General features: G+C 39.7%; 1 protein-coding gene across 1 annotated transcript; it reads right to left on the bottom strand.

Moving 5' to 3' along the window:
* Positions 1-216: 216 nt before the first annotated feature.
* On the bottom strand, positions 217-2804 carry LOC134311437 (uncharacterized). The gene is made up of 6 exons (XM_062993073.1): positions 2663-2804; positions 2101-2192; positions 1885-1995; positions 941-1217; positions 635-854; positions 217-524 (listed from the first exon to the last, which is right to left on the bottom strand). The coding sequence occupies exons 2-5, from the start codon at positions 2187-2189 to the stop codon at positions 636-638; spliced, it is 696 nt and encodes a 231-aa protein (XP_062849143.1). The 5' UTR covers positions 2190-2192; positions 2663-2804; the 3' UTR covers positions 217-524; position 635.
* Positions 2805-11502: the final 8698 nt, after the last annotated feature.

Below are 11502 nucleotides of genomic sequence, written 5' to 3'. Positions count from 1 at the left end.
TGAGTTTTCTATTAAATCTGAATAAATCTCTTACCAGTGTCAATGTTCCATATCCTTCTACCTGCTATATTTGCCATTGCATGTAATGGTAAAAAAGAATGTATTATGGCTGATAAATCAGAAGAAATGGTAGCTCTGAACTGTTTATTAAACTACATATCTGTTGTGGTGCAATTCTGTGACTGTCTTCATTGTAAATTTACATTGAAATCCATCCATACCAAGCTGCCACATAGAGAGAACAAAAGTAATATTTATTTTACTTCACTGTGGACAATGTAGGACATGAATTTTTTTTGTTTACAAAGAAATTAACATGAGATTCTTAAATTTCCATTCATCAGAAATGGTGACAAAGCAGCATGGTCCTTTAAAAAAAAAAAAAAAAAAAAAAAAGTTCAGCAGAAAGAGCTCATTCACAAGCCCGTAAATATGCCGGACCCTGTACATCAGTTTTCTGGTTGAAAGTTGAAATGTGCAGTGCTATAGGTCCAGAAGCAGGATTGGGATGCCTTAATTCTAGACTGTAAGATAAAGGAATTATAGTATGTAAGTGTAACACACACACACTTTATGACACACAGGACAAACACATTAGCTTCTATGACCTAAAAATACTTTTTAGGACACATACCCTAACGGGTCTCCAACAGATAAGAAGCGTGACGTATACACATCAGATAGATATCACGGCCAAAGCTATCCGATGAGGCAGTTGGTTGTACAGCTAACCTAAGCAGCTCAAAGCTCTCAGGATCCAGTGGACAGTCTAAGTCTGGCAGGACGATGCCTTGGTTTGGTTCTTGTACAGTCAATCCGGAATCTTCCCAGTCAATGGCATCAATCTGAATTCCCTAAATATGCACAGCCAGGTAATACGTGTTACTTGCATACATTAATAAAATCCCAAAGGCACTCAAACAATTGTTTTTTCTATTACCTCTGACATTTCTGGTTCTCTGACTGGATTCTGCATGAGGCCAAGGTGCCACAGCTGATTTGGTGTCATGTTTTGTTCAGTTCGGATTGGATGGTTATCCCAGCCGTGTGTAAACCTGGACAGATCATCTTTCAGTCGTGGCAGAAATGTGTAGTGAACACAGTAGAGGTGCAAGCTGTTGGTGATGTCAAGAAGGCCATCTTCTTCCAGATCGTGAAGAACACCATAGTACAGTTGCGTGACGGCTAACCACACATCACGCCACAGGCGTTCTATTCTGCAGAAAAGAAGTTAAAACTGATTAAATTTACCAATGACCAGCACATTATAAACCATGTAATTCAGCATAATACAACAGGAATACGTTTGATTTTCTTTATAATTTAATTACATTATTTCCAACTAGTGCTAGGTGATATGACCTCAAATCAAACCGATTCTGATTAATGAATGCCATTTTTGTTGGGTACAATCTGCTTGCATGAAAGATGCAGAATGGAAACCATTTTTATTTTGATGTATTAAAATGGCTGATTATCAATTCCCCTTTCTCTCCTAATAGTGGTTAATATGGAGAAGAAATTACAATCACATAATATTTAAAAATAACAAAAAGACTAATTAATTGACTGTTTAATAAAACTAATTTGTGCAAAAACAACAATATATAGACAAATCTGTCATTACTGCAGTCTCTAAAACTGATATTTTAAAATGCAGTTTTATCTCAGAAAGTCTTTAGTTTCTTCAATTTATTCTAACAAACCCATCCAGGTGTGTTTAGGAGGGTGAGGGAGAGAGAGCACAAGAGCGAAGCTCCATTTGTATGTGTATGAGAGCTCGCCTCTCCAGGTCGCAATCACAAGTTAGTTTATAATAGCAGTGATTTAATCTCTGTAATAGTCAATAACATGACCCGGTGTAATGTGATGTTAAGTTCATACCTCTGATTGTGGACACTTTTGCCAGATATAAAGCTTCGACACCCGGTTCCTCGTACAGTAAACATCGCCTGAGCAATGTCCACGTTCTCCACGCCCTGATCTGATCTCACTCTGGAGGAGAATATTGAGTATTTACTGATGACACTGACTAAACATTTTCCAGATTCAATCATTCTGAGCTACAAGTGTTCATTAAAATGACAAAGTTTTACTGACTTGTAAGGCCATCCGAACTTCCTCACACCATCTAAGAAGAATGCATATGCTGTAGAAGCCCTGTTGTTTGCAGCGGCATCGAGATACATAATCTGCACAACAAAATTAAGTTCAGCACTCAAACATTCTGCTATGATAAATGATGCTCAGATGCAGTCGAGACACTCCAAATAAAGTTCATTTTGAACCAAAAGGATCAAGTGCATGTCACTTTATTTTTTTATTTTCAATGTGTCTGCAGTCTAATATTTTTCCCCAACAGAAGTAGTAAATAGTGCATTGGAGATTAGAGCTGCACAATATCGGATGACGTGGGGCAGTAACCATCCAAGATCCTGACCCTGCAAATGCATTGGTCACTGAATGCAATCAAATCCTCACAGCAACGCTCCCCAAAATCTACTAGAAAGTCTTCTCTGGACAGTAGAGACAGTTACTACAACAAAAGCACTAAACTTTCTTTAATACCCTTGATTTCAGATGTGATGGTGATACCCCATGCACTGTAAATACTTCAATCTCTCAGAGCAACAAGAATTTATAAGTCAAATTCAGGGCTTACCTTCCTTGAAAAGCCATTGATACCACCAAATATTACAATATTGTATCTGTAAAGATAAATAGAAAGTACATACTAAGCACAGACAACATGCCAAAGCTGAATAATTCATTGGTTTTATATCAAAATACCGGTCTTAAGACATTTTAGCTTGTGAAAATGAAGTTAATACAGAGCTCCTAAACTGGCAATGTGGTTCACTACAATACCACAGAAAAAGATCATCAAATAAAACAAAACAAAAAATAAAAAGGTGTATTCCAATGTTTTCTGCTTTACTAATATTGTAACACTGATGTGAAATGTCCTGTTCTGGAAACACTGAGTCAGAATTCTTCACAGTAATGGTGACAGGAACCAGAAGGGGTTTGAAGACTCTAAAAACTACATCATAGAAAGCAAAAACATAAAACAGTAACATGAATTTAACAATGACTGTTTTGACATGCCTGCATGATTCTGTCTTGGTACCTTCATTTGTTCATGTTGGAGAGGTACATGTGGTATACAATAGTATATACATGTTTGACTCTAAAATACAAGTAAAAAAATGTAGCTAAACAACAATAATTGATAACTGTTTAAGCACAGAACAAGTAGTATACATGCTGGAAACATACGAAACTGATAGTCCAATCTCAAAAAGTTCATTCAAGTGCTCAGTTGTAATATTAAGTCTTGAATGTCCATGGGGTCCCATGTCCCAAAAAACGGAAGAGGGAAAGCCTGCTGATGTGAGCAGAGTAGAAAGATTTGAGTAAAGTTCATCCAATGCCTCCTTCACTACTTCTGGTAAGAAGTTAGAACCAGCTGCACTTATGAAGACTCTTTCTTGACTGACAACATAGAGCATGTAGTCAAAATCAGGAGTGTTACTTGAAAGAGCATACTCAAGCCTTGTCTAGAGTCTTGTGATGCAATCCTGCCTAAACACTTCCTGCAACATAAAACATGACCCTCATTAGAACATGAAACATATTGACTATTTTTTGCTAACTGAACTACACATTACCAATGAAAGAGGATGCAAGCCATCTAATAGACTGGCTACTCCTGTATAGTCTACACACTCACACATGAGCTGATGTTAACCTACCATTTTTCAGTCAGCAGGCTATATTTCAGTTAACTGATAAGTCCCAACTAATTCAGCTCATCAAGCACTTCACTAATGAGATTTATAACTTGAATCAGGTTTGTTAGGGAAGTTGAGATTTCAAATGTGCAGTGCACAGACTCATGTTAAGCAGATAGAAACCACTTTCACAGGTGACCTTCAACACAGTTACTGGGTTTAAATTTTTTTTTAATTTTTGTATGGCACGTTCTCAATTGTTTTTTTATTTAGACTGGCAGTAACATCTGCATAGAATTCTACATTTGCAAAAGCAATGTTTAATACTAAAATGTTTCACAAGAAGCCTTAGTCTTATTTTTACCTACTACAGTAATGCTGATTTATGCTACTATTGTTATGAGATGTTAACAGCATGTGTGATTTCTGCATTTCTAGTTTGGGTCTGAAAACATATATTTCCTTTATATATACTGCAATTCTACAGTAATTTAGTTCATAAATGTTTAACCAACATGAAGTGTTTGCTAGCTTGTCCAACTTACTTGTAATACCATGTTCTACTTACTTTATTTATTTAAACAAGAATGTTATGAGACAAGCAGGAACAAAAAGTAGTGGCATACTTAGAAATTACCATAAAAAAAGACTTGAGTTAAATGTTTTGTACACAGTATGTCACAATATGAACAGCAATAAACGCAATGAAAAAGGTCTAATTACACACTTTGTAATTAAACATGCAATTGAGGTTTTTTTATGTATTGACTACACTGATGATATACATATAAAGACATTGTGTCTACATACATCACAAGCTGGATAAACACAGTCCTAACTCTACTCTCAGCCAGCAGCACTTCAACTAATTCACCTGCTGCATACAACCCTCCTTCTATTTCTCACCTCCTAAATTAACTCCTCCAAATTTTGGGCACTGTCCATGTTAAAATGATAATATTCAAATGTCTGATATGGTGTCACGTGTCATTTTATACTTTACGTTAACATGCGACCGTACCGATGATGCTAACAGGCTAACGCGCTAAACGATACTTCATCCTGTGTTCGTTATGAACACGAATTCTAACATCAAATTAGCCAAGTACAAACGACCACTGAAAAAAATAAACCCTAGTACTTAATGTGAGGTTTAATAAGGATGAGAAAGAATAAACTACTTACTGGAAAGGCTCGGTTGGTCTGCTCCTCAGCCATAGCTCTCCATGTGCTCCTCCATCAGCATATATACACTCCGTGATCAAAGACGCCCCTCCCTATGACCTTAGAGGTGTTTTGTTATTGGCCAGGTGCACGTTCGATAACATCTGCGCTTGTTTGCTCTTCCCGAGTACCCCGGATGTTCCCTTGAATTTTCACTACCTGAAATTTCACGACCTGAATTTCCATGACCTGAATTTTTATCACCTGAATTATTTTACCTTCATTTTTAATCATCGTCTTTTTTTTTTTACCTGATTTTTTACTACATGATTTTTTTTTTTGCCTGAATTTTTGTAACTGAATTATTTTTTACCTGAAATTTTGGTCATCTGATTTTTTTTTACCCGAAATTTCAAGACCTGAATTTCAAATACCAAAAATTTAGCAGGTAAAATTTTCAATAACACCAAATTTCACACACTTTTTTTCCAAAAACATGATTTCTGGTTCAAGTTCTGGTGACACTGATTTAACTCCATATAAAATCTACCCCAAAAAATGTGTGCAAATTGTTACCTCAATTTTTTTGAGTAAATGCTACACATAATTTTTTTCAGTGTAGGTCATGTTAACGATGTTGTCTGCCGATGTTACATGTGAAACTGGTTTGTACATCTCTCCTTCAAAACTTGAGATGTACTCCAACAGCCATTAAGAAGCGCAAAAATAGTGTATACCTGTTAAACTTAGCTATCCTTTGGTGAACTGAACAGAATATGTGAATGGCACATTACAAAAGGAAATCAAAAGATTAAAGAAAAAAAAAACTAACCAAGGAAAAGCAGTTCAATTGCTGAGAGTGCAATCTATGAACAAAGGCGAGTACTAGTGAAATGCTGATTATTGTGAATTTAGCATGTTTACATTTACAGTGTTATTTTCAGTGTCACAATATTTCCACAGAAAGAATTTTGATAACAATGACATGTTCCATGTTTCCTGGAAGGTATTTGAATACATGCAATACAACAGAACAAAAGACATGCTTGTATCCAAATGTCTTTCTTTAATAAATCAAACATTTAAAGCTTGGCACTAAGACTGCACACTCTGCGTGTCATTTTTGTTGGTTCTATCTCCATAAATATTTTCTGCAGTGCATCTAAAGTGTATTTAAAATCACCTGGATAGCTCAAATTTACAGCATAAATAAGTCCAAACAACATGGCACATGCATGTGCGACTAACGGCAACTCATTAAGGACTTCAATTACAAACCAAATTTCATGTGGTGGCTGGAGAGGATTCTCATCCTCCCTGATGAGAAACACCGCCATTGTACACCTCTTAAGCTCTGTTTCAGCTTTATTCTTCTTTTCAACCTGATAAATCATAAGACATTTATTACAAAGTTATTTTGATGGAGCTGCAGTCTGAGCATTGGCCCCATCATCAGGAGATTGCTGGTTCAATTCCTGGTGATGCTTCAGCCATCCAAGGCCAAGAGTCCAAGAGAGCACAATTGGCCTCTCTCTGGGAAGGTGGTATGGGCCCTCATCTTCTCTCAGCACACAAGTACGATGTAAGCCAGCACTGGCATCCAGAGACAGCCCTATGCATAGGCCACATAGGCAAATGCTTAGGGCGCTGTCCATCTATATGGGCGCCCACACTGTACAAAGGACACTGTGAAATGTACAGTACACTTGCTGGCAGCAATTGCAGCAATTATGCATACTGTACATTTAATTACAGTAACTACAAAATACTGTAATAATTATTACAGTAATAATCACAGTACCATAGCTGTAATAACAGTAATTTCACAGTACTGTAACTTATTACAGCAGTAATCACATTACTGTAATTGTTATTACAGTAACTGTAATTGTAATGAATGTTCACCGCTCCCACTGGCAGATTTTTATTCCACATTACCCATGGCTGACGAAGATGCATATGATTACTGGCTTAGGCTTAACCAAGCTGCAGACATTGCTGTGGACCGTTTGAGAGAACAGGGTAAATCATTTGAGTGCCCAAGCGCCGAAGTGACACGAATGTTCATTAGAAACTGTCCCTCTAAAGATCTTGCCCTAACTTTCAGATCAAAGACAATTGACAAGTGGTCAGCAGAAGAAGTTCAAGATGTTTTAGATGAATACCATTCTGAGATGAATCTGAAAGCTAATGCCACCATCACAACTCCAAATGAGAGATTGTCTTTGAACAAGTCAGAGTTGTCTCAGGTCCAGTCATCTTCAGTGGAGATCCCAGACAGGCAACAATCTAAGACTACTGAATCTTCTGCCCTTGAACGTGTGCTTGGCATGTTGGAAAAGGTTTTGATGGATAGAACAGCTCCAGCACAGTCCAACCCAAGTAGCAAAATTAAATCGAAACTGCCTAAAATTGACGGCTTAAATAACATGCCATGTAAAGTCTGCGATGATCCTACGCACACTGGTCTTGCTCACTGTCGAACTAATAAACTGTGCTTTCAGTGTTACTCGCCTAATCACTCTAGGTTCAGCTGCCCAGAGAAGTCAAACCCTAGTTCCTCCAGACAGATGGAAAACTAATGGATCTGCATTCAGGGGAGGACAGTGCAGATCCTAATTGTGACCCTCCCAGTGACATTTCAGATGACTATCAGTCAGTGTACAAGTCTTTTACTTCAGTTGCACCCTCAGATAAGACAGTCATATTTCAGAGTTTGCTCAAGATTCACAGATCAGACAGTTTGTTTTATACTACAGTCACTGCAACAGGCGTAGTCATGTTTAAAGCTATGATTGATAGCGGTTCCATGGCATGTACTTTGAGTGAGTCTGCTGAGTCATGTCTTCTGCAACACAATTCAAATATAGAAAAACGTTCAGCTGATGACATCATGATAATTGGGTGTGGTGGACATAGTGTCGCCCCAAAAGCTTTGTACAATATTGAATTAACTGTATATGATTGCAAGATGCTTGTCCCAGTACTTGTTGTCCCTGGCCAGACTGATGAAATGATACTGGGAAGCAACGCAATTAAGGCCCTCATTCAAATGATGCGAAAGACAGACGGCTACTGGCAATTAATGTCAGAACCTAGTGGCATCAATGATGATGACTTTCATCAATTCCTCTCTCTCATTTCTAACACTCAAAAGTGGAGAGGTGAGTCTGTGCCTGACAAGGTTGGTACATTGAGACTACAGCAATGCATTTCATTACAGCCACAATGTGAGCATCTTGTCTGGGGCAAACTATCAGAATCTACTACCATATCAGTGGGCAGCACTGTGGTTGTTGAGCCGACCCAAGCAAGGTGTAGGCCGAGGAATGTCTTGGTTGGTAGAGTTATCACACCCATGTGGGGAGATCGATGGCTACCAATGAAACTTATCAACCCTTCCAGTGAAGTTGTAGTGCTGAAGAGAAATACAAAACTTGCAGATGTATTCCCATGTGTTGCTGTGGAGGATCTGTCTTGTTCTGATAAAATTCATGCCCACTCTCAATGTCTTCTTGACACCTCCCCAGCCAGGTCTGGTGTAGGTATAAAAGTTGCGTTGGAGAAGCTCGGACTACAGGAGTTAGACCTGGACTCATGTGTAGTATCTGACCTGTGGAAAGACAGACTTTTGCAAATCATTGAAAAGTACGAGTCGATCTTTTCAAGAGATAAAATGGACTGTGGAGAAGCTGCTGACTTTGTGCATAAGATACACCTCACAGACGACAGGCCATTTCGCCTTCCGTATCGACGAGTGCCACCAAGTCAGTATGAGAAGCTAAGAACAGCTCTCAATGAGATGGAAGAGAAAGGCATCATCAGAAAATCTCACAGTGAATATGCGTCACCTTTAGTTCTTGTATGGAAGAAAAATGGTGATTTGCGAATCTGTACTGACTTCAGATGGCTTAATGCAAGGACGGTCAAAGACGCACACCCATTGCCTCACCAGGCAGACGCTCTTGCTGCTCTTGGAGGTAATATTTTCTTTTCTACTATGGACTTGACATCTGGGTTTTATAATGTTCCATTGTATGAAGAGCACAAAAAGTACACAGCTTTCTCTTCACCCTTTGGTCTTCATGAGTACAATCGCATGCCACAAGGCCTATCGAACAGTCCTGCGACATTCATGCGGATGATGTTAGCTATTTTTGGAGATGAGAATTTCACCAGTGTTTTGTGCTATTTGGATGACCTTATGGTGTTTGCTCCCACTGAACAGCTGGCTTTGGAACGTTTGGAGATGGTTTTCTCTCGCCTGAAGATTCACAATCTTAAGCTGGCACCAAAGAAATGCAATTTTCTGAGAAGGTCTGTGAAGTTTCTTGGCCATTTCATTTGTGAATCAGGAGTCCAGACTGATCCTGGTAAGGTGAAAGCCATTAGTAATGTCCAGAAAACTGATCTGATGGAAAGCGACGGTGTCACACCATCACAAAAGAAAATTAGGTCGTTTTTGGGCATGGTCCTTTACTATCAGCATTTTATTGAAGATTGTTCAGCCAAAGCCAAACCACTTTTCAAACTGACCTCAGAGCAGAAAGTTCAGAACAAAGCTCATAGAGGAAAGAGATTTAAGAAAAGATCTGTTCCTGTAGATCTTTCAGCTGAGGACTGGACCTCTGATTGTCAAGTTGCTTTCGACACCCTGAAGCATGACCTCACACACAGTGTCACCTTGGCCCATCCTGATTTTAGCGAACCCTTTATTTTGGCCGTGGAAGCATCCTTTGATGGGATTGGTGCTGTCCTTTCACAGGTTCCACTTGGTGAGACGGTCGCAAGACCAGTGGCTTTTGCCAGTAAGACGCTGTCACGTTCACAATTAAACTATCCAGCTCATAGGCTAGAATTCTTAGCTTTGAAGTGGGCCATTTGTGAAAAATTCTGTCATTGGTTAAAAGGGAGGCATTTCACTGCTTGGTCGGATAACAACCCTCTGACCTACATCCTAACGAAACCTAAATTGGATGCTTGTGAACAGAGATGGGTGGCCAAGCTTGCTGCTTATGAATTTGACTTGAAGTATGTTCCAGGGACGAAAAACATTGTTGCTGACACTTTGAGCCGTGAACCATTTGTGCAGTCCTGTATTAGCCATCGTCTTGTGAAAGAGCCCTACACATCTCTCTTGGATGAAGCCAACGGAGTTGTCAAAGGTACAGTGCAAGATGCTTTTCACCTTACCAACAACTGTTTAGTTGTAGAGAGTCAACACACTGAGTGTGAAGCAGTTTCGGAGCAAGATTCACTTCACCCTACTGGGGGCTCCATTAATGCTGAAGAAGTGTCGGCAGTTCTCGATGCTCATTGCAATGGTGGTGTTTCTCAGCTGTCTTGCGTAAGTCCAACATCACTCCAACTACCCCAGGAAGATCCGTCCATTGTCATCCCACACAGTCAACTGTTAAATTTGCAGGAACAAGATACCACAGTGGCCAGAGCTTTGCATTATGTACTCCGGCGAAAGAAACCTTCTAGACGTGAGAAAGAGTCAGAACCTGCCTGTGTAATTAGACTCCTTAAGCACTGGAAAAAATTAAAGGTCAGAAATGGAATATTGTACAGAGTAAAGAGGCATCGTCACCTGAACAGGAAAGTTTTCCAATTTGTCACTCCAGAATCCCTGAAAAAGCAAGTACTCCTTGGTCTGCATGATGCGGCTGGTCATCAAGGGTGTGCGAGAACTCTTTCCCTGGCCAGCGAAAGGTTCTTCTGGACAGGCATGACCAGAGATGTAGAGTATTATGTCAAGCACTGTCAAAGATGTATTTTGGGTAAGACACCTGAGCCAAATGCTCGTGCCCCTCTGGAAAGCATTCGCACCTCAGAGCCAATGGAATTGGTGTGCATTGATTTTTGGACTGCAGAGTTAAGTGACAAGAAAACTATTGATGTCCTTGTGGTCACTGATCATTTTTCCAAGTTGTCTCATGCCTTTCCTTGTAGAAACCAGTCAGCCAAGCAGGTTGCTCGTCGCTTGTGGAATGACTTTTTCTGCATTTATGGGTTCCCTAAGAGGATTCACTCAGATCAAGGGGCTAACTTTGAGAGCAGGCTCATCAAGGATCTTCTAGAAATGGCAGGTGTGCACAAATCTCACACAACCCCATATCACCCTATGGGTAATGGCATTGCTGAACGTTTCAACAGAACCCTTGGAGGTATGATAAGAGCTCTCCCTCCAAAATGTAAGTCCCAATGGCCTCAGAGGCTGCAAATGTTGACTTTCAGTTATAATTGCACAGTGCATGAGACTACGGGCTTCGCTCCCTTTTATCTAATGTTTGGCAGAGTCCCTCGTCTACCGATTGATGTCATGTTCCACCATGTCCTTGGAAATGACAGGAGCAGGAGCACACTGTTGGTGAACAGAATCGCCATGCTAAGCTTTACAACCGCAAGGTCAAGGGCTCACCTTTGGCTGTGGGTGACAGAGTGTTATTAGCCAATCGTGCTGAAAGAGGGAAGAAAAAGATTGCTGATAGGTGGATTTAAACTCCGTTTGATGTTGTGTCAGTGAGGTCCAAGATCAATGTGTACCGAATCAAAGACATCTGCACAGGCCGAGAGAAGGTTGTGCATAGAAACATGTTAC

Source organism: Trichomycterus rosablanca, chromosome 4, assembly GCF_030014385.1.
Source record: "Trichomycterus rosablanca isolate fTriRos1 chromosome 4, fTriRos1.hap1, whole genome shotgun sequence".
NCBI lineage: Eukaryota > Metazoa > Chordata > Actinopteri > Siluriformes > Trichomycteridae > Trichomycterus > Trichomycterus rosablanca.
The sequence above is the reverse complement of the archived record's forward strand: the minus strand, read 5'-3'. Positions and strand labels throughout refer to the sequence as shown.

Excerpts from the sequence above, each read along its gene's own strand:
- LOC134311437 (XM_062993073.1), bottom strand. The coding sequence starts at position 2,189 with ATGTATCTCGATGCCGCTGCAAACAACAGGGCTTCTACAGCATATGCA. Across the intron at positions 1,996-2,100 it reads AAGTTCGGATGGCCTTACAA|AGTGAGATCAGATCAGGGCG; the intron begins GTCAGTAAAACT and ends ATTCTCCTCCAG. Across the intron at positions 1,218-1,884 it reads AAAAGTGTCCACAATCAGAG|AATAGAACGCCTGTGGCGTG; the intron begins GTATGAACTTAA and ends TCTTTTCTGCAG.